General features: G+C 40.4%; 1 protein-coding gene across 5 annotated transcripts in view; it reads right to left on the reverse strand.

The window, feature by feature from the left end:
* CDK6 (cyclin dependent kinase 6) overlaps nucleotides 1–23,889 on the reverse strand; it is a 234,894-nt gene continuing 211,005 nt past the window's right edge. For 4 of the 5 annotated variants that reach the window (XM_036863082.1, XM_036863084.1, XM_036863083.1 and 1 more), the window contains exons 6-8: nucleotides 20,138–20,188; nucleotides 15,933–16,068; nucleotides 1–10,372 (exon numbers count right to left, since the gene is read on the reverse strand). In XM_036863082.1, coding sequence (XP_036718977.1) covers nucleotides 10,226–10,372; nucleotides 15,933–16,068; nucleotides 20,138–20,188 — 334 coding nt within the window. In that variant the 3' untranslated portion in view covers nucleotides 1–10,225. The other variant, XM_036863085.1, reaches the window with a different exon arrangement.

Below are 23,889 nucleotides of genomic sequence, written 5' to 3' on the forward strand. Positions count from 1 at the left end.
GCAGGTTAAAATTGCTGTTTTTATTATTTTTATTTGCTACCAACAGTTTTATTGTAAGAAGTACAAAAGGTATGACAAATACACAAACCATTTTCTCTTTTTGCTTCAATTTAGCTTGTGCAGAAGTGAAAACAATGAACTGGACAATGACATTTCAACACCAATTCTTAAAAAACAATGAATTCCATTATCTGACAATAAACACCTAAATTTGCATCCTAGCACCCAGTAAGACATCCAGTTTCCAAAGGATTCTTGACCTATAACCCTCTGAATTTTCTGACACGTTACCTTTTCCATTGTCACAGTCACCACTGGTAGTCCTCCCTCTCCAAACAAGTCTTAAGCGTAAGGTGCATGCTAGAAGAGCTACCTCTGTCCTCAGAAACCCCAGGTCATCAAGCATCACTTGAGCTAATTTGTAAAACTGATGGCTAGCAATGGGGTATTTAATGTAAGTTTTGATGGTCCTTGGATTACATATTTCACATGACACAAATACCTACTTTTCTATTTTTCTCTTCAGGTGGGAAGAACCTAGGTAAACTGACCTATATTTTCATCTACCTAAAAGTAAGGAAGCAAGATCACTCAGCTCAGGACCCTAGGAGGAGGGTAACTTTACAGGTCAGCTTTCTTTCTTTTTTTTTCCTTTTCTTTCTTTTCTTTTTTTTTTTTTCCTTCCTTTTTTTTTTTTTTTTTTTTTTGGCCTCAGGAGGGCTTTCTACATGGATGGTTGCTAGAGTGAGACGGCTCTTCCCATTTTCCTCCTGTCTGCACACGAGGCCATTTTTCTTTGAGGGGTAAATGATCCGGATATGTAGGAAGATCCCTGCTTTCAGAGAGCGGCATTGCACCCACATGTGGGGAGAGCACAGGGTTTATGGACCCTGTGAGGAAGGATACCCAGGTGAAACTGACAGACCAGTGTGGTAACTCTCAATCTTGTGTACAGAGAAAAAAGCAGAAGCAATATCTAACACCAAGCCATCTGCCAGCATTCTTGTAAGACTGTGTTCCAGGCAGTGAATTTCCACACTGCTTCTTTGACCTGCTGAACCCAAAGCACCAAAACAGAGCATTCTGTAGCAATATAAGCAAACGGAATGAGAGTAATTTTGCACCTTTAAGGAACATGCACCCTTATGTCTGTACCCTGATATTAAAATAGCAGAATGAGTTTCAAGTATGAAGAAATACAGTAAAAGTATAGCCTGTAGATGGACAGAAAACAGCAGCCTGGAATGTGGTTTATATTCTTGGTTAGTCTTTTTCTTTGCACCACAGCCAAAACAGAATGCTCTGTAGCACGACTTGGTTTAAAAATCAAGACATATACGAAGATGCTAGAGGGTATTTGTGATTGGTGTCTTGACCATGCTCTGTGCTCAGCACCAGGAACCTTCTCTTCATGACTGTGGCCAGCCAAAGGTCAAGTAGGGGTGGTGGCCAAGCCTGGACAGGCATACCTGGGATGCCTAAAGCATCTCTCATCATGTCCCTGACCCCAAAGTACAGCAGAGGAGGATGGAGAGCAGCACGTGGACAGTCCAGGAAGGGGGCAGGGAGCACTTCAGAGGAAGGGAGGAAAGGATGCAGAGGCTGGCGGAGTATCAGTTATCCTGGGCTGGTTCACACAGCCTAGATTAGTATCTGACATGCACATGCACAATCTCTACATCTCCAGAACCGTGATTTCAAACACAGAAACCAACAAGTCAAATGTCCAAATTAAGATTTTCTTCTACTTTTAAAATATCTTCTATTATAAAAATAAGTAAAAAAAAAAAAAAAAAAAAAAAAAAGCAAAAAATTAGCTCACTGGCTGTGACACCCTTGCTGAAATCTAGAATAAAGTTTTAACTAGGCCCTATAGGAATGCAGAAACATTAATACATTTTACAGTGAAAACGTGCTTTTACACATCTCAGAAATGATAAGCCTATAAAACCCTCTAGTTCTAGTCTGCACTCTACGGGAACCGACATTGTGCTTTTCTTGCCACATACTGCTCTTCTCTACGACACACTTGCCATTTAACCTTCAGATCAAAACTTAAAATACCAGAAATGCAACAAGCTTTTGAGGTGTTGGGGACTGTTGGTTGTTAAAACCCCATTGTTGACTACTGTATACGCAATCCTTGTTTTAATTACCAGACTGGATTGCTTCTCTACAAAACCAAGTTGCTTGAAGCATGGAAACTTGGACTTCTCCATCTGGCATGTTCTGGAAGCCTCAAGGCACATGCTGATGGGTCTGCTTCTACAGAAAACTCTCACACTGCTCTCCTTTCAACAGTGCTACCTGTTCCCACTATAGGACACACCACCTACAAGGGTACTAGATGGTGTGGGGGAAGCTTCTTTTCTGGGCCAGATAAGAGGAGGCGCCACCCAGGCACCTGTCTCTGCCTGGCATCTATTCTGAGGGCCACCTGGCAGAGTTCCTAAATTAAGGCAGTATTGGATGCTTTGCTACCTGCAGTTTTAAGTTTTGCTGTATTTCACACTATAGTATATGCATACTTGACAAAAGAACAACTACCAAGTCCTTTGCTTTAATTCCTTTACATAATGATAAAACACCTAGACACAAAAATACTATCTCTCTAGACTTAAATTCTACTAATCATATTAAAATGCATGCAGCTTATTTGGGGGCTTAGTCTAATTTTAATTTTCTGAGTTCCGTCAAGACCATGATAATGAGCATTTAATGCAAATCCTAATGTGGTCTGCCTTCTGTTGCACTTTCACAGGACTAGTGTGATTGAGAAATAAATAATATACATGAACAATAATAGAAATAATTTATGCAAATGTAGAACAACTTGAAATAGAAATTTCCCACCTTGTTAAGTGCTGATCCTAGGAGTAGTTGATGCTACTGATTCCATGTACTAACTAGTATATTTATTACTGGTCATAGGAAAATAAATGAATACAAAGTAAGGAACTAAAATATTCCCGTATACATTTGTTGCAAACACAGGATCAAAATGAGAAAGATATATAATACACTTGGTGGGGGGGGGGTGTTCAAGAAGTGTATTACTGCTGGGATCTATTTTCATTATCCAGAGACTTCAAGGTCAAATTTGGAGTTGCTGGTGATCACAGAAATATTGCTAGCTAATACATATTATTGCATTTCATAAAACTTAAGATTAGAAACTTTCAAGTAAGGGTACAAAAGGTCTCTTCAGGACTGTAACCTAAGCACTTCAACGGATTTGGCTAGAAACCACAGAGTTAGAAATGATATATCTTGTGGCTTTATGCTTGCTGATTAGTGCTACGGTCATAGTTCTTTATAGCGTTATGTACAGTTATGTGTCCCCTTTAAGAAAACCTACATTTGACAGTCCAAACTCCTTAAATAGAGAAGGGGTTGATTATTTGTTTGACAAAACAATTCACACAAAAGGTTCCTCTAAACAGGAAAGTCTCCCTCCCACATGAGATAATTTGCTCACATATCTTTAACTACTTGACGAAGAAAAAAAGAGAAAGAAATTAGAAACTAAAGAGTTAGGAGCTTTTGCCAACTGAGGATGAAGCAGAAAATAAACAAATCTTCCAAACAAAACTTTTCCAGGCATATCTTTTGCCATCATATATGTAGAATGATAGAAAATAAAAAAATAAAAAATCTTTCCTGTAATTATACATCTTCTCTTTAAAAAAAAAAAAAAAAGCTGAGCTTAGAGCTTGAGAGATGCCTGGTAGATAGCTTCATACAGAGCAGCATCTCTTTATACCCGAACTCTCGGAGAATTGTGTTGTACTTATTTACGCACAGATGACACCTGTTTGCTTCTAGGGATATTTTACTTCCTAAGATTGCAGAACAGATGCCTCTGAGACAGCAGCAGGGCACATGGACCTCGGACAGTATCCCGCCGGGTCTGTACATCATTTCAGGCACTAACAGGTGAGCGGCGGGCGGGTCCCAGCCAGCTCCGCCCACTGCCACTCTACTGCCAAAGGGGCGGGGCGACGGCGCAACGCACCCGGAAGGCTTTCGGTGGGAGGGAAATTTTGAACGCGAGCAGATAAGAGTTCAGACTGGCCCAACTGATAACAAACTCGAGGTTTGAATTCGGCCTTCCACTTAGGGGCTTAAACTGGAATCTAAATACTTCAGTGGGATTTTAAGCAGAGGGATGAGGCCGAAGATTCGACAGCCCCTAGTGTGTGCGGTATTTTGATTCAGTATGAATTACTGAGACTTGCCCGCTGGCTACTCCGGAGGAAAGTGAAGCAGGCACTAAGGAGTTTCTGCCACTCAGAAGGAATAAACTGCCTTCCGTTGGGTTGTGCTAAGGAAATTCTGAAAAAATAATATAATTTCCTTCCTCCTAAATTTCAGTGACACTGTTAAAGAAAATGACTTCTAAAATTAACTAAAATCATGTGGCGGATAATGGGTCTCTGAGCGGATCTGTGAATTAAAACAAAAGTGTAGGAAAAAAGTGTATGTACATATGTATTTATATAACGTAAAGTTGCCAAAGAACTTCACAAGTGGAGAAATCACTTATGTATACTCCTAAGTTATTAGCTCATATGCTTAATGAAAATTTTTAAAAATTACAATTTCTTGTGAATTTACACTTGTGACTATACAAATGTAAAAATTACCAGGTCTTTTAGTATTTTAGGGCTCTGTTTCAGCATAGCAATTCTTTGAAAAAATAGTTTTGTCTATATAGTAACTGATGCGTTACTTAGTTTCCGCATCTGATTTTTTAAATTAGTATTTTTAAATTTAATGGTCTAACAGCCACCATGGTAGGGAATGTGAAAGCAGCTGACAGGGGATATGGCATTTTGCCTAGGGCCTCTGTAGGAGTTTTACACTCCTAACAAAACTATCCTCTTCACAGATGAGTGTTGCCTTTTGAGTAATAAGCATGTCCATCTTTGTAACTTTGCACCTAGAAAAGTGAGGTAATTAGTTACCTCAAAAAATGTTTCATGACCAAATGAATGACTAGGCTCTCTTTATACACTAAAATAATCAAAATGGGTGTATTATTCATCCTCAAGAACAATTTACTTGCAGACAGTTGTTCAGAACTTAGCTAACAACTAAAATATCTGAGTTACAGAACACTGTGAAGATTATTAATCATCCTGAAAAACAAGCGCTAGGCAAGAGTCAAATGTGTGCAGAAAAATAAAGGTAGAAGCCTTGCTCAGATTCCACACCCCCCTTCAAAGTGCCACCTTGTGGAATATACTAGAATAAAACAAGAAAGCTCATCCCTTAGGACAGTGTGAATTTTAAAACAGACATTTGAAAGAAAAACCGCCTCCCTTTCCTACCATATTGAGTTCAAATTGCTGTAATAGTATTTAAACAGATGCTTGGAAAAAACCTGTATTTATTTTCAGGAGTCTTGTTTTCTTCTTCAAGGCCAGAGCACCAGTATCAAGGAAACATAAATATGTTGATGGAAGTCCATTCATTTATCTAAATTAACTCCCTGGGAATGCTAAGAAATAGAAAACATTTTGAAAAGCTGGTTTGCACTTCATTAAAAAAAACAAACAACTAATCGCGAAAAACATGTAAAAATCAGACCCCTCCTCTTTCTCCATTTTTTGTTGTTAACAGAGGTCAGAAGATGGAAAAGGCCAAAGGAATATTTTTGGTTTATTTTCTGAAAAAGTACAAGTTAGAAATGCTTGAGATATAGGTATGTAACAAAACCAGGTTGAAAATTGCATTGATAAAAAATGAAAATGCTATTTTCTTATGCTTTTGAGGAAAACACCACCACTAATTATCTGAGGACTCACATTGCTTGACAGGTTTTTGGTAGCCTTGAGAAGTTTTTCCACTGTGGGGAAGGAACATGTAATTATCTTCCTAATCATACATCTGAATGTACTGAATGAACATGATAAATGGTTTGGGTTTCACAAGTTTTCAAAAATCCTGGTGGCATAGGAAACACACCTTTAAAAAATTTATTTATTTTTTTACAACAAACATTTTTAGGCTTGCATAACAAGTGTAGCTTCACATGGCTGCTTCCTTCCATGAAATGAGGAAGGAATAGGGATAGTTTAGTATGATTAGCTCAACCTCTGAAATAGTAACTGTTTGGAGTGACTTTTCCATAAAATTTGTTTCTGCCCATATCAAGTTCATAGTTGCCAAGTGACCTGAATATAAATTCTTGCAATACATGTTAATAAAATATATACCCGTCAAACTATACATAACTTTGAAACTATCCATCTTTGAATACCTTCATTTTCTCCAGAATCTTCTCTATCCATTGCCTAGTGTCTTATGGTTTTTAAAGATTTAGAAATCATATCACATCTTTATTTTTTATAAAATAAAGACATCATTTTATGTCTTTATGCGTTCTTTTGAATTCTATCAATATCTAGGAATTTATAATATTTCAATATTTTCTTTCCAAGAAACTGTACTAACACAATTAAGTAATTACAGTGGCTTACTAACTTTCAACATTATTCTTTCCTAGACCCACCTATGCAACACAGGCCTGTTTTTGGAAAATGTGAGACACTCTCATGTGCTTATCATAAAAATTACAGTAAAGTTGTCACTTAAAAAAAGAAGCAATTCTTTAGAGAGAAGAATTTTAATATGTTTATGATATTAGGAAGCTTACATGATTTAATTTCCATTAAGGAATGAGAATTGCCATTACTGACTTTTATAGGTACCACTTTTAAGAGAAGCAGCTATAGTTAGTTAAAAACGCAATTTAAATACATATTTTAAGATTCAAAAGTTTGGTAATATTTAAGTTTTTTCCCATCAGGATGGATAGTATCACATTCTGGAGTCAGACCATAAGTTTCTCTATTAAAAGGTACATGTTTTATTTAAGATATTAACATCCTGTGCATTCCAAAATTTTCATTTTTACCTAAAACTAAAAGGCTGAGATTCTGGTCTTAGGTGAATATTTTGAACAATTTTTAGTATGTCACCTGGGGCAAAATGAAAAGTCTGCCATTAAAAGTGTGTGTTTCCTGAGAGAAAATCATGAGAACACAGGGGGCAGAAATGGCCTGGAGCTTTCTTCCGAAACAGGTTCTTTGCTCCTTGAGTTCCCATCTACTTCAAAGGAGAGACAAAGTGGGAGGCTCCAACGCACTGGGTTCTGACAAGCTCTCAGGGATTGTGTTTTTAAGGTTATAAGGGCCTTATTAGCTTCGCCACGTGATAGCTTATGATGCCTAAATGGACTCTTTAAATGCAGGTTGTTACAACTCCACCCCAGCACAGCAGTTCCCAGAGCTTGGACCACTAGAACTAAATATCATATAGAAACTATCAGGCATATTCTTGCCCCAGTCCTAGTAAGAAATTCAAATGTGAGTTCAAGTCTGTCATCCTGTTTCTTACTGCTATAAGCTGCTTCAGTATAGCCCTGGGGCAATATGACCTTTTCAGCTAACCACTGCCTAGCTTTTGGCAAACATGTTTGAAACCATATGTAGCAGAAGAATAAGCCGTATTCAGTAAGCTTGTGTTCTGCTCTGTGCTTCAAAGTGCCCTAATGGCAAAGGGTGCTTGTGTGGGATCTGGATTTCAGAAGTGGTGAGGCGGATGTAAAAGACATAAAACGAGAGTAATCACTCAAGTGCAACAACCACCCGGATGGAAGAGCTGGGGACAGACTCTTTAACAAGTTCAGAGAGGCTGAAAAGCCCTCTCCTTCTGCCTCTCAGAGGGGAATCTGGCAAGTATCTAATGTCAAAATGTTTGTGCTTTAAGTTTTCTTTATAAACACTACCAAGAAACGAATCAGGAGCATATGTTAGAAATAAAAGTTGAACTCTCTACATGTTTAAAATGCTGAAGAATGCTGAAAAATTCCAGTTTAGAACAGCTGCATTTTTCTTAAGTGAACTTATGAAAAACTTTTGCAAAAGCAAAAACCCAAGTTTCACAAAAACCCATGTTCACTCTAACCACGGATACTAACTGAAAAGTTCATGATGGATTAGTTCAGTGAGTTTTAAAATTCAATTTCTAGGCCCCTGGTCTTTGTATTTTGACCCCCGATCGAAGGAAAGGCAGAACTCATTTATCCAGGGAGACCGCAAGTATGCTTGACCCGAATGCTCTGGATCCATTATATCTCAAGCATTTACAGAGATGACAAAACATAATCGATGTTGTCACAAGGAAGAAAGTATAAAACATTCTTATGGCCCATCTTCTCACTCATATCTTGCTTTAGAAAAATTTTCCTGTTCTTGAAGTTACTGAATTAGAACAATGTTAAACCATATATATATATATATATATATATATATATATATAAAGATAGTCATATACAATATTAAGCTGTGGAGAACTCAGAAAGGCCTGATTATGCATAAACATCATCTGGCACATTTTCTTCTGAGGGAAGCAATGTCCATTCTTTGAAAACCCTAACTCTAAACACAGTCTAACTGTTGCATGCTCGTAAAACATGAATCAGGAAGTGAAATTAGCTAAACTTACCAAAAGATACTTCATCTCTATGTCTTCTGGTTACTAGAGCCGACTGAGCACTAACCACACAGAAGGCAGAGATGGTATGGAATATAAAGTACTGTAGAGAAAATGGCAAGAGGAAAAGTAAAGCTGTTCACAATGCCCAGGTCAGGCTGGCTCTGCAGAGAGCAGGCATGTGCGTTAAGGCACTAGAAACAAGCACAGCCTGGCGACGGAGAATAGGTAATTTTATAGAGTAAATATATATTTCTAAAAAATAGTTAAGGACATTCCCTCAGATACTACACTGACAATATATTCTATAAAGCTGTAAAACACTAAGTTACACTTTAAAGCAATCTACTTGCTGGTGATTGAGAAGAACCAGTCTTCTACTCATTACCTAGGTAACAACCGTGAATGCCAAATGCCAGGCAGGAAGATTGCAGTAGAGGGAGAACATATGGGACTCTGTTAGGATTGTGGAATTGGAGCCATAAGCCATAAATCTGAATCAAACTATTTATGAAAGGTTCATTGAAAGAAAGAAAGTAGGAGGTGCATGAGAACAGCTTAAGCAATCTGTTATTAATTATGTAAGGGTAGTAATACATATTAGATGCGCTGGGGGATAGATAAGATGGATACTTTGCAAATGAGGCAGTGCACGGTAGAAAAAGTACAGTGTAATAGGTGGGGGAAAACTTAAATGGCATTCCTGTCTCTAGTCAGAGAGAACTATCCTCCAAACCCAAACAGGAAAACAGTTTCTGACAAATTCCTAAAATCAAAACCAAAACAAAATAACAACAAAAACCAAAAAGAAAATAAATTCCAAACCAGGAAATAAAGGCTTTCTCTATTATTTTTTGACGATTTTACCTAGTTGAGGTACACTCCCTAAATCTATAGCAAGTTAAGAAAAAGCTTATAGGTATTTTTCAAAAGAAACAATAAAGCACATTATACAGGTTAAAATTACAAGGAGTAAATGAGCTTTTTGAAAAGTAAATAGAATTTGTGCTTCAAAAAACAGGTTTCTTAAAAGATACTAGAATTTTTTTTTTTTTTCTTTTTGCTGTGTGTATAAAACTTCACCTAGATAGTGAACCTTTTACTATTAGCAAATTTACTGCTTTGGGCCAGAAAAGAAATGCTAAGGACATAGGCTCAACTTTAAATTTGAGAAGCCCATTTTGGTGAATCACCTTTAGTCAATAGTCACCTGTTATTTAGCGGTCACTTTGAGCCTTTAAAATTCAATTATTCTTGTTGTTTACAGAAAGTAACACTTTTTAAGAGATCAAGAATCACACACACACACATACACACATGCACACGCACATACACTCACTCAAAAGTACCAAATCAGGCTCCAGCACCTGCAGAGACACTATATCATAACTCAGCTGTGCCCGGATTGCTCACTTCACACTGGCAGCATTCAAGATCAGAAAAATGAAATGGCAGCACAATTGGTCAGCAGCTTCTCTTCTGGAATTTTTCCAGGTTCTTAAAACAAACAAACAAACAAACAAACGAATGAACATAAAGCTGCAATCACTCTTGCATTGATTTCAAAACAGTAAACGAGGCGGTTTCCTCAGAGAAGCAGAGCCCATCCAGAAGACGGCAGCTAGAAGGTCTCCAGCCAGTGATCCTCAGCAGCTCTGCAGGGCTTACTCAGGGGACCCATCAGCTACCAAGGAGGTTCTCCGGATGATCAGCTCCAGGCAGCTCAGGCTGTATTCATTTCTGAGCTGTTCTGGCTGGGCGGCAGGTGGGAATCCAGGTTTTCCTTGCACCTCTCCAGGTCGTGGAAGTATGGGTGAGACAGGGCACTGTAGGCCGATATTCTTTTGGCTGGATTAAATGTCAAGCACTTCTGTGATAGAGACAAAATAACAGATTGACATAAAACATATCCATTTAAATAATGTGCTTACATAGTTATGTATCTGTTCACTGCCACACATAGTTATGTATCTGCTCACTGCCACATATTACATGTATCTATAATGAGAATGAATATCTACTTCAAGGGACACTAAATACAATGTAGACAGTACTCATATATGTCTGCTCAGGAAAAGGCAACACCTTTTGGGTTGCCTGTGGACTGTTACCCACCCAGGATTTCTCTCCAACCCAATCATATTATTATTACAGCATGCAAATAACTTTATTTAGGGTAGTGATTTTTCTGATGCTAGCAAACCTAGTGCTACAGTCGGAATCTTCACCCTAATTTTTTACCCTGATTTTATCAATGAGCAGGGAATGGAAGGGGGTTGCCTTGTTCAGGTGTAAAGGATAATTACTGAACCCAGGGCCAGTGGAGGAGGCAACAAGTAAGGGCTAAAGCCTAGACCGTAATCATCCCGATCCACTGCCCCAGGGCTGCGCCACCCAGAGAAAGAGATGCCTTCCTTCTAATTCACGTCAAGGTGCCATATGGGCTAGCAGCAGCCCTACAAGGAGACCATCAGATTCAAGTCAAGTCACTAAACTCTGTTCCAGGCGTTGACTCAAGTGCAGGTAGAAGGTGAAAGGAGGGAAAGGTGAACTCTGGAGCAGCAATCTGCATTCCCAAGCTGTTGATACATAATCAGTCACAACGTTTCCCTAATTCAGTGCCATTTCCACCCCAACCCCAGGTAATCTCGTTCTTCAAATCCTCCTCCTCTCCTTCCACCAACTCCTCCAGCATGCCTAGCAGGTGGCAAGCACTAACGGTGAGTAATGTCTCCCCCCGCCCTCTGCCCCAGGAGCTCACATGTAGCAGAGAAGCTATACCAGCTTCTCCATCCTTGTGATGCAGTGTCTACTGAAGTGGGCTGGGGATCTGAAATTTCTCTTGATTTCAGTCCTCTGTGTAATCTAGACTTAACATTATCATGGTTATGTAGACCTCTTCCATTTAATCTGGGTTTCTGCGCTTAAGTATCTCACAGTCTTAGGTCCTGAGTGGATTAGGGACTCCTCTAAAACTCTGCTGAATGCAACTGAGCTAGAAAAACACATACAAACAGAAAATTCTACACTTAACGTCAGGTGAACTGTTGGGTCCCCTGAAATGTTATTTATCCTGAGCTCCCTACCGGTCCATGGACGCCAACCTGCACATAGCGTCTTCTGAAAATCAAAGACCCAAACGACAAGCAGAGGAAGGAGATTGTTCCTAGAATGGTTCTACTGTCTCTAATAGCAATAAACATCTTGAGAAAAGCTTTGCAAGGGCTGAATTCCCAAAGGACAGGAAAGCAGGGGCAAAATTCTTGAGCCTGAGTTTTTTCTTCCCAGAGTCCAAGAAGGAAAAAATTATGTAGTGGCATTAGAAAAGGAAGCAGCCAGTTTAATTCCCAGGACATAGGAAAAAGAAAAAAAAAGTTGTGGAAATATGTCCAAGATAGAGAGACAAGTCCCTAGAGGATTATCTGAGAGGAAGCCCTGTTCCCACACTACACGGATGGCTTAGGGCTGGGAAGAGGGTAGAGAAAAGGAGAAATCTTTAGCCTAAGGTGGGAGGTGTGTGAGAATCTCAAGTTGGAGGTTGTAATACATTTTGTCCTATAAACATTGTTAGAAAAGATGGTTGAATCCTATTATTGCTCTACGTCAGTAGAACAATTGGCTATTTTGAGAACTAATTTTAAAATCTTGCATAATAATATTGTTTCTGCAAAAAAAAAAATAATTTGCTTGCCAAATAACTGCCTTAAAAAATGAGCTTTTGAATTACCACCTAGTCAAGAGTTGACTACTACAGTGGACTGGATCATTTTCTAACACATATTCCTTTTCTTTCCTTCCCCCTCTCCATGGGAGGAGTATTCGTTCTTCTATTAAAGTTGGCCATGTAACTTCCTTTGGCCAATGGAACGTGGACAGAAATGGCAGGGTATCTCTTCCAAGCCTAGGCCTTCAGGGGCATCGTAGGTTTCTGCTTGCCCTTCTGGGAGCACCTACCTTCTAGGATGGGAAAAACATGCCGCAGGGAGCCAAAGGCCCTCGGGCCTGGGCCCCAGAATGAGACACATGGAGAAGACCAGTACTTGACCCACCGGCTGAAGCAGAGTTGCTCTAGATGACTCAAAGAGCTGTCTCTGCCAATGTGAAGACACATGAGCAAGAAACAAAGGCTTATTGCTGTATGCTAGTGAGACGTTTTTTTTTTGTTGTTTGTTATGCATCAAAAACGGACTAATACGGGGCTTCCCTGGTGGCGCAGTGGTTGAGAATCTGCCTGCCAATGCAGGGGACACGGGTTCGAGCCCTGGTCTGGGAAGATCCCACATGCCGCGGAGCTACTAGGCCCGTGAGCCGCAACTACTGAGCCTGCACGTCTGGAGCCTGTGCTCCGCAACAGGAGAGGCCGCGATAGTGAGAGGCCCGCGCACCGTGATGAAGAGTGGCCCCTGCTCGCCGCAACTAGAGAAAGCCCTCGCACAGAAACGAAGACCCAACACAGCCATAAATAAATAAATAATTAAAAAAAAAAAAAGAAACAAAAGAAAAACGGACTAATACAAGGACCAAAAAAAAAAAAAAAGCACCTCAGGCTCTGAAAGCAGTTAGATAGCAAGAACTCCAAAACGTTTTTCAGCAAGAGCATCATATTTGGAGTAAGTACCCAGCCTCCCAAGTTAATCATGATGAAGGGTACAAAACTTATAAAGATATGTAGGTTTTGCCTGCTAAAAATAATTCTTCCCCTGAATTGTCTTGTTACTGCACACTACTTATATATCTACATAAGAGCATTTATAGATGTTGATGTATGTGCATCCATATGTGAAAGATTGAGGCATTCTATAAAGTCAACTGTTTTTTCAGATAAAAATGAAGGATAACTCTTAAAGTGCTAAACTTTTAAATGTTAATTGTTTCTTAAATAAAACAACTTTCTAAAATACTCTTTACTTTTCTTCCTTAGTAAAAAATGTTCAATAGCGGCAACAGTTACTTTTGGGATCTCAGCTGCCTCTCTTGTACCGAATGGCCTGCCTTCTCTGCTTTAGAGTTCTAGCTTGTGTCCCTCTAGGATGAAACAGTGAGAGCTTTCAGAGAGTGCTGAGGTTTAAGGTCTTGGACTGTCCTTTCCCTGCATGCCTGTGGATATTATGCTCCATGCTTAAGTTTTACCTGGTCATGATGTTACTGGCTCTGCTTTTTATTCCTCTCCTTTTTCTAATCTCTGCTGCCATTCCTTGTCTACCTACTTTCTTCTCTCTTTGGTAGGTTTCTTTGCTCCTTTTTCTTTTTTGTCTCCTGCTACTTCTTCAGATTAGCACTAGTGTGTGGTCCGACTTTGGAAGCCACCACCTCTAGTGGGGGACCCTGAATGGACACATGGCATTGTCTGTTATCTTTACATTTTAAGTTCTTCTTGGTGATTCCTAATAATGTTGGAGCCAGGAGATCTTTTGGGTTGTCTTTGGATGTTCCGTTAGCTGAAGGACTGGGCTACTTCACTACCAGAGTTGTTCATCACTGTCACGGTCTGTCCAGAATCCTCTACTAAGAGGAACATTTCATTCAAAGTTCCTGCTGAAAAGGAAATCCTATCGTGGCTATATTTTATAACACGCGGTCCTCACCCTCTCCTGGCATAGCTGATTGGGCCAGGAGTATAGCCTGGCCGTAGGTAGCAACCCTTATCACGGTTTGGCAAAAAAGGGTGAGGTACGGCAGCCAGGTTCCTCCTTGTAGGAATCTGATATAGGAAACAGTGACAGGGCAAATGCTAGCAGTGGGATTAGAGCTGAAAGGATCTGTGAGTTAGTTGAAGTTCTGATAGTCAAGGGACCAGCTAAAGTTAGGGTAGCAGACAGTAGGACTGAAAAGAAGCACTGAGGTGGAGAAAAGGGCAGAGAAAAGCAGAGTTGCTAAGAGCATGTGATGCACAGGACAGAGACGGAGCATTTACACTCTGGATGGCTTTCCATTTCCAGGCCACACTAGTGAGTGTCTTACAAATCAACAGTGGGGAGGAATAGAGCTGTCCTTGTCTATAATTTGGCAGTGGAGGGAACTTTCGCCTAAGCATCAGAAAATGAGCCACCATCAGCTGAAGATGGAGTTAGGGCTTTCACTGGGAAAATCCTTGGCTCTGCAAACATGCCAATCAATGGCTGTGTCCACACAGAGCTGAAGCATACATAACATGTCTACTAGGACCTATAGACTCTTAGGTCTATATCTAAAATTCATAGTATACTGACAGAATGGGAGTAAGCTTCTGAGTCTAGGAGCACTTTCTTGCCTAGATAGCAAAGGTTGTTAATTCAGCTGGTAAAGGATACACTCATTACTACTCATTGGGTTCCAAACACCAAGAGTAGCCCCATAGGTACTTTCTTCTACCTATTGTTTTGGTCTCCAAATACAAAGAATTATGTTCAAAGCCAAGTATTATGAGTTTGACTCTCAAACAGGGCACAGAAGTCTTTATTTTCAGTGAGGTATTTTATATGTCAGGGCACGTTCAATACTTATTAAATAAATCAATAACTAAAAGGAGTATTGCTATCCAGTTCCTTTGGAAAAACATCTTCCTAAAGATGTGCCTGTTTAAGAAAAGACACATTAAAATGCCAAACAAGCTGCTTAAAGTAGCATGAAAGTGTAAACAAGGAAACATAATATTTACTTCTAAAGAAGCATGTGTTTAGACGAACCCAGAGGATTCTAAGGCTGCATTCAAAAGAACATTAGAAGATGGCAGACTGAAAGGGTGTGGATCAGACTCTTTCATTTTTTTTTTCTTCAAATTTTGGCTGCATTTATTGATACATAGTATTTATTTATTTATTTATTTATTTATTTATTTATTTATTTATCTATTTATTGGCTGTGTTGGGTCTTCGTTGCTGCATGCGGGCTTTCTCTGGTTGTGGCGAGTGCAGGCTACTCTTTGTTGCGGTGCACGGGCTTCTCATTGCAGTGGCTTCTCTTGTTGTGGAGCACGGGCTCTAAGCGTGCGGGCTTCAGTAGTTGCAGCACGCGGGCTCAGTAGTTGTGGCTCACAAGCTCTAGAGCGCAGGCTTCAGTAGTTGTGGCGCATGGGCTCAGCAGTTGTGGCTCATGGGCTCTGGAGCGCAGGCTCAGTAGTTGTGGCGCACGGGCTTCATTGCTCTGCGGCATGTGGGATTCTCCCGGACCAGGGCTTGAACCCGTATCCCCTGCACTGGCAGGCGGATTCTTAACCACTGCACCACCAGGGAAGTCCCTCTTTCTCTTTCTATAGGACCTGAAGACATTGCAGAATCAAAAGCCACTAGCTGCTATAGGGCTGGAAATGAAAGCTACAGAGAGACTGTGGCCTCTGCCCCGTGTGGTTGTGGCACATGATGTTGAACTGACACTGTGTCCAGTGCCCAGTGTGGACAGGGCAAGTCTCTCACGAGCACAGTGCAGACCAACTCTGCATCATGTGAACTTACCAGAAGTAGGTCTTTGCCTTGTTCATCAATATCTGTTACAAACTTCTCAATTGGTTGAGGAGATTTTGAGTGGAAAGCCTGCCTGGGGAGGGCGACATCTCTAGGCCAGTCCTCTTCTCCCGGGAGTCCAATTACGCTGCAAAAGAACCACAGGTGAACCTAAGCATTAGCTACTGTGCTGAAGCTATTTTTCCACCAATTCTAGAAGAAGGTAAAGCCTAAGGGGCAGGCATGGGGGACACAGAGCCTCAGGAGTTCATCACTTGTATGACTGGGACTCTCATTTCTCTCTGTCCTACTGCAATACGGTGACCATGGCAGGGTAATCAGGTACTGCAATAGGGTAATGTCACAGGAGAACTGTAAAAACCACTGGGGAGAGATAAGAGATTACTCTGGCGGAAGACAAAATGTAAGAGATCATGCAGAACTGGAAACTACTGTATTACCAATAAGCCCTGAAATACTGACAGAGCAGGACCTATATATTCAAAGGAGACCCGCATGGGTATATCATATTTTCCTTTACGCCCAGGAGTGCTTTTCGTGTTCTGATCGAACACTCCTGTACTGACATGCCTTTATGATACTCATCTAACATGATTTGTTTACACATAAATTTGGTTGCATTTTTGGTTAAAGAATAATTCCCCACACAGTAATTACATAAATCGGAACCAGACCAAAAAAATGGGGCTAAAAGGTATGTTAGTCCTATGTTATGCAATACCATTTTATAATTTAATATCAAATTTAACTTACATAATTTAATTTACATATTTTATATAACTATTTTATGCTATTACAAAGTGAGCAAACAATTAATAAAAACAGTATCATTTATGTTCCCCCTGAAAACCATCCTGGGATCAGAAAGGTAGAGAGAGCATCAAGTGATACAAAAACAGCACAGGCTGTTTAGTGGACAGACTATATGACTATTCAAATACTGAGCAAACTCTTTTGACTACAGTTAGAAAAGGTGCTGGCCTGCATCGTCGTCTTCTTGGCCTGCACTCGCTGGGACTAAGGCCCAGGGGATGTCCTCCTGAACAAGTCCTCCAGGGTGCAGGAACACATGGTGGTAAATGTCACAAGATCTCTGTAGGGCTTTGTTCCCCTTCCCTCACCTCAACAGAGCCCAGGTAACAGACCTCACCTGGGAAGAGCAGACACCTATCACTGGGTGTCTGGGGAAAGACACAGTAATCCTACCTCTGTCAGACATGTGGGGAGAGCCAGGTTATTGAGGTAGATAAAAACAGACTCATGGACATGTTTACAGAACAGATGAATGGAAATGACAACTTGAGCAACATACTAATTTGTTTAACAGCAAGATCTAGAATAAGAATAAAAAGAGAAAACAAAAACATTACCATTTATTATTAAAAAAAAAAAGTGTGTGTGTTTGGATAGAATGGGACAGGCAGAGGAAGAACAGAAGAATGCTTACTAAATAACTTCAAAAAATTGTCTTTCAGTCATTTTTGGCCTTTTAGCCATTTTTATATCAATATTTTTGCATATCATCACCAGTCACCTAGAAATCGATTATAACAACTCTTAGTACAAGTTTAAAATCTTTTTTATTTGCAGTTTTGAATATATTTATATTGAGTTAAATCTGGCAATGTGGGCGCTGAATGCCAAAAGCTCTCAGAAAAACAGTGTCCCTGTATGTATATGTGTGATGTATACATACATACATATACATATCTGTTTATATAAATAACTTATAAAAGTGTTCTTAAATCTACCACCTCCTGAGACACGTAGGTCAGGTATTATTATTTCTATTATATAGATGGGGAAACTGAGGATGAGGAATAAAATGAACTGCCAAATTCACACATAGTTCAGCCCAGAGCCTGGAGCGAACGTATTCCAAATCCAGTATTTTGTTTCCATTTAACTATGACTCTGCTCTTAAAAATGCTCTAAAATGTCACAGGCTAAAAGCATTCAGTTTCACTTTCAAAGTACTTACTGTTCTTTGAAAGTATAAATCTTCCGAAACACAGAAACAGTTTTCCCCTTAAGAGAATGTGAATACGGCTTTCTTTTAAAAAATATTCAGTTTAATATCCAGTGTGAACGTTTATGGCCTATATATGAGTGTTGTGAAATTCTGATAGGTCCGTTAAAAAGGGCTTGCATCAAATTTCAGTATTTGGACAAAGCTGAATATAAGCCTTAAAAGTTGACATTTGTACTGGAAAGACTGACAAAGCACAAAACCTATAAATGGCAGTGACGGCTGAGACAGAAATCATTTTTCAAGTACTTCAGAAGTGACACTAGGGTGCAGCGTTGTCCCTCTTCTCTCTGCCAAAGCAATGAATACATTCAGAGGAAACAGAATATAATTTCAATGAAACAATGCCAGAAACCAAGAAGTAAAATCTAAAGGCACAAAACATATCAAACTTTATGGCTTCTTTTCTGCTGGCAACCTGGGATCTTAGGCCTTTGCCAAAAGTGGAAACGGCTTTCCCTTGGAAGCAAGTCAAACGTGTTCGTCAAAGGTTCCTTCTGGTCCATCCCACTGGCTTCACGTACTAAGGGGCACCAGCAGTGTTAACGAGATTGAAGACGTCGGTGCTAGAGGTGGACAGAACGCCCAGGTGGAGTCAGCAAGGAAAAGCAGGTGAAGGACGTCAGTGTCCGGCAAGCTGGTTTCAGTCAAGGTTGTTCTTACTTTTAACAAGAGAGTCACTGGTATGCCTGACTTTCACAGTTCCCTCTTCACAATCACGTGCACACAAAACAGATTCAACAGGGATAGGGAAGAACAGATGGGAGTTCATCACTGAATGATCAAAGAACGTGACACCCAGAAGCAGAGAGTAATGTGCAAGTTTAGTCCTGAATTCGTCCATCTTACAGAGCGGACAGTAGCAATGGCAGGAGCAACCGTCGTGGCAGCCGCCCTGGACCCAGGAAGCCCCCAGACAATAAAACTAGCAAATGTTTTTCAGGCCCTAAAGCCACTGGGTTCTGACTCAGCAGTGACTCTGGCACTAACAGAAGCCTATTGGAGCTGCTTCCAGTCACTGAAAGAACAAACTCAGGTTCCGGGTTTATTCCGACTGTTTTAAGCAGTTGTGCATGAGAAAATAGTGTTAAAATATAATGCTTTTCTTTAGGGGGACTTTTCATCAGTTTTACAGGCTGCAAATATCATAAAAATTACTAGGATGCCTATAAAATGGTACAGAGCAATGATCAGGGCTATTTTTGGTTCTAGAACTCCCACTTTCTTCCTACTCCACCCGAATCCTGATGGGGCTTGGCAACCACACAGATCCCAAAAGGTTGCTGTACTGCATGCTCTGTGAGAAGAAAAGCCTCTTCTTCCCATTCTAGACACATGAAAGCGTCCATACTCTCACATGCACAAACATGTACGCTAATGGAACTCTGAAAATCATCAAGGAGCTACGTCACAGACAACTGGAACCAAAGAATTCGAGCACAAGAAAGCCTTAAAGTTTCATTTCTCAGGCGAAGAAGTTAAGGAACAAAAAGGTTAAACAATTAATGATGAATTATGATAATAGCTAACATTTTTTTAAAGCATTTACTATGTACAAGGCGCTGTGTAAGTCTTCTACATGGTGTTTTAAATGACTTTTTCAAGACTGCACAGTTATTTAGCCACAGGCATAGGATTGAAACCTAGGATTCTCATCTCCTTTTTCAGTGTTCCAAAGAAAAATGGATTGTGTAGCATACCATCCTTTGCCCAGGAAGACAAAACAAAACAATGTAAAACCAACCTGGATGACTACAGGATACTCAATGGGGACGGGAAGCCCAGTGGGTAAGGATGGGTTACCTGGTCATTGAGCGCCCCACCTCTGAGTGGAAGCATCTGAAATGACCCCAAGCAGACAACACAGCTGAACTTAAAGAACTGGAGCTCAGCCAAGCAGAGGAAGGGCAGCTGTCAAAAGATCCACACGAGCAACATAAAAGCTTCCAGAGCAGAGCAATCAGGCCACAAGGCATGATGGGCTCTGCACAAAACAGCAGACGTCTACCATGTCCCCACTCACCACACAAACAGTAACATTGTCTGCAGCAGCAGCAGCTTGGGGTAGGAAAGACAAGAGATAAACATATTATATGAACGTCAGAGGAAGGTCACTGTAATGTTTTAACACTACAGACACAGATGTAAAATTACAGTTAATACTTACTCCAAGATTTTTCCTAGTTGATCGACATCTGAACTTCCACGAAAAAGCGGCCTGAAAGAATAAAGATACAAATTAAACAAGGAATTTTCTCTGGTTACATTTCAATCATACTTGTCTTGATCATTATTTAACAGGAATCAAAATATTCTATGTGTGGGAAAGAAGTAACCTTTGGTAAATGAAGGTTTCTCTTGCATTCCCCTTACGGTAAGATCTCTTATGAATATCTGGCGGTGCCTGACTCCCATACTTGATAATCCTGGGTAACCTATTCTCAGTCATTGTAACAACACTGCCACCATCATATACAGGCCCTGGCTTCAAAGTTCTACTTAACTTTGTGGTAGGCTGGAACACATCACTATCATAGGCTCAAACCAGAGGTATGTGGAATTCTTTGATATTATTCTTGGTCAGATCCTTCTCAGAGCACCCTTCCTTTTTTTAATTGAAATATAGTTGATTTACAATATTGTATTAGTTTCAAGTATACAGCAAAGTGATTCAACTATATATATACATATATATGTATATATATACACATATATTTAGATTCTTTTCCATTATAGGTTATTAGAAGATATTGAATATAGTTCCCTGTGCTACACAGTAGGTCTTGTTGCTTATCTATTTTACGTATACTGGTTTGTATCTGTTAATCTCATACTCCTCATTTACCCCTCCCCTCCCTTTCGCCTTTGGTAACCATAAGTTTGTTTTCTGACAGAGCACCCTTTCTTAATACCACTCTGGGGCTTCCCTGGTGGCGCAGTGGTTGAGAGTCTGCCTGCCAATGCAGGGGACACGGGTTCGAGCCCTGGTCTGGGAGGATCCCACATGCCGCGGAGCAGCTGGGCCCGTGAGCCACAACTACTGAGCCTGCGCGTCTGGAGCCTGTGCTCCGCAACAAGAGAGCCCGCGACAGTGAGAGGCCCGCGCACCGCGATGAAGAGTGGTCCCCGCTTGCCGTAACTGGAGAAAGCCCTCGCACGGAAACAAAGACCCAACACAGCCAAAAATAAATAAATAAATAAATAAATAAACAAATAAAAGTTAGCTTAAACTTATTAAAAAAAAAAAAAACACCACTCTGCTATCACAGTACTTCCTCACAGGTCTCTCTCCTTCCACTTGTCCTGAATGCTGCAGTGAGATACCTATGGGTCTATTTTTCTGATTATACCACTTCCCTTTCTCCCGATATTATGGTAGCTAACCATCACAAGTTCAAAATCCTAACTCTGGGCTTCAGAGGCAATTGTGAACACACAAGACTCATTATCTATACTGAGCATTTAACTGACAATTAAATGAACTCACTTGGTGACATTTCTGGCATTTTCTTAAGTAGAGAGCAGGGAGTGTTCTAGGTTTGCCCCTAACCTTTGGCTTAGTGCTTTACCTGAACCGGTGCTCAGTGAATACATATCTTATTTGATTTTACATATACCCATGGTACACATGTAAATGTTCCCTAACTCCTTGCTCAACAAATGACATAAAAAAGTATTTTTCAACAATAATGTGTTTTAAAAAATATGTGCAGCCTATTATCAGAGATCATGTTTTAGAAATATTATATATCAATTTATAAAGCCTTAAACCAGACCTCTTAAATATTTTTTACACACAATAAATGAACTTGCTATATACGTTATATATGGAGACTCCTAAAAAGTCATGGCATTTCAGTGGCTAGGAGACACTGAACCATACTTTCTATTCAGGCCATGATTCTTGAAGGTGGTTATTTTCAAATGAAGTGGAAAATAATTTACTTGTGTAAATGTTATGGTTGGATTGTGTCCCCCCGCCCCGTGCCCCCAATTCACATTGAAGCCCAACCCCAATGCCTCAGAATGAGGGCCTTTAAAGTGATGGGTAAGTTCAAATGAGGCCATTAGGGTGGGCCCTAATCCAGTCCAAACCAGAGGCATGCGTGCACACAGAGAAATGATCACGTGAGGACACAGCAGGGAGGTGAGCCAAGGAGAGAGAACTCAGAAGAAACCAAACCGGCTGACACCTTGATCTTGGGCTTCCAGCCTCCAGAACTGTGAGAAAACAAATTTCTGTTGTTTAAGCCACTTAGTCTTTGGTATTTTGTCATGGCAAACCCTAGCAAACAGACATCACTAACGTAGCCAAATTAATAAAGAATTATGGAGTTGGATTCTAAAAGACATCTAGACAGGTCTTGAAAGATAGCAAGGTGAGAAGTGAAAGTTTTAGAAAAGTTAAACAATGGAATCTTAACAGCTATTATTTATAGGGCACTGGTGTTATACCTGACATAGTGCCACATGCTCCCCAAACATTATATCATTTAATTCTCACAAAAACTCCAGGAGCAAGGTAGTATTATTATCATCCCTATTTTCTGATGAGGAAACTGAGGATTGGAGAAGTTTCATGACTTACCTAAGGACACATAACAAATTGCAGACTTAAAATTCAAGCCAGGTCTGCCTTGTCCCAAACCCTGTACGCTTCATTATTATGTCGTAATACTTTTATTTTGGTTACTAATGTTCTCTGCAATCACAGACAGTCACTTTAGCTGAGCCTCTGGGGTGAAGTAGCACAGGGACCCTGTGAAGAGCACTCTGTAGAGAACCTGGTGTCTCATAAGCGGGTGACTATGGGATTCTTATTCAGATGGCTTTGCAAGTGTCTAAATGTCTTTAAAGTCTTTCTCTACTTTAACAAGGAACAAAGCAATTCACCAGATTGAGGCTCTCTAGTCTCTCCACAAACTAACTGATGACGGCCCTTCCAGATCTTTAAATCTTCCTACAGCCCAATCTTTTATAGCTGTTTAGCTCACACATCTTAATTGATGCACCATTTTAAAATTCCTTCCAAAGCATAGAACTCGGGTTGCAAAGAATCAACAGTTCTCTTTCTCTTCACACTCATCTATTTTTCTTAATATTAAAGTATGAAATTATTGGGACTTCCCTGGTGGTGCGGTGGTTAAGAATCCGCCTGCCAATGCAGGGGACGTGGGTTCAATCCCTGGTCTGGGAAGATCCCACAAGCCGCGGAGCGACTAAGCCCGTGCACCACAACTACTGAGCCTGCGCTCTAGGGCCCGCAACTACTGAGCCCACGTGCCACAACTACTGAAGCCCGTGCACCTAGAGCCCATGCTCCACAACAAGAGAAGCCACCACAATGAGAAGCCCACGCACTGCAACAAAGAGTAGCCCCCGCTCGCCGCAACTAGAGAAAGCCTGCGCACAGCAACGAAGACCCAACGCAGCCAAAAATAAATAAAAAAAAATTAAAAATAAAATAAAGTATGAAATTATAAAACTAAATATAGCCGGCATTATGAGGTTTGGGAACAAACACAAATGACCCTTTCTTGTTAAGCAAGTATCTCAAATGGCTGGAGTGGTGAGTGTGCCAGGTCAGTAAGCACAGAGGGAACAGAGAGCATCAGTTTAATCTGCTGAGCTGGTTAAGTCGCTATGTAAACATGCCAAGCCCCTCACTCTTCATGAAGAAGACTGGTATCCACAGAAGCATGAGTGAAATTACTTGTGAGGATTATGGAGCAGTTTAAAATAAATATGTTGGCATGGCTATCGGGAAACAAACAAAGCAGACTAGCTTGTCCAGGCAAAGGCGTAAGAACATCTCTCTCCTGGGGTGGGCACTGAGACCCCAGCCTGAATCTCAGCTGCAGCAGTGGCTCATGTCCCTACTGTTTCGGTTTTGAGCTCTTTTCTTGTTTTTGTCCCTTG

The sequence above is a fragment of the Balaenoptera musculus genome, chromosome 9, assembly GCF_009873245.2.
Source record: "Balaenoptera musculus isolate JJ_BM4_2016_0621 chromosome 9, mBalMus1.pri.v3, whole genome shotgun sequence".
NCBI classification, from domain to species: Eukaryota; Metazoa; Chordata; class Mammalia; order Artiodactyla; family Balaenopteridae; genus Balaenoptera; species Balaenoptera musculus.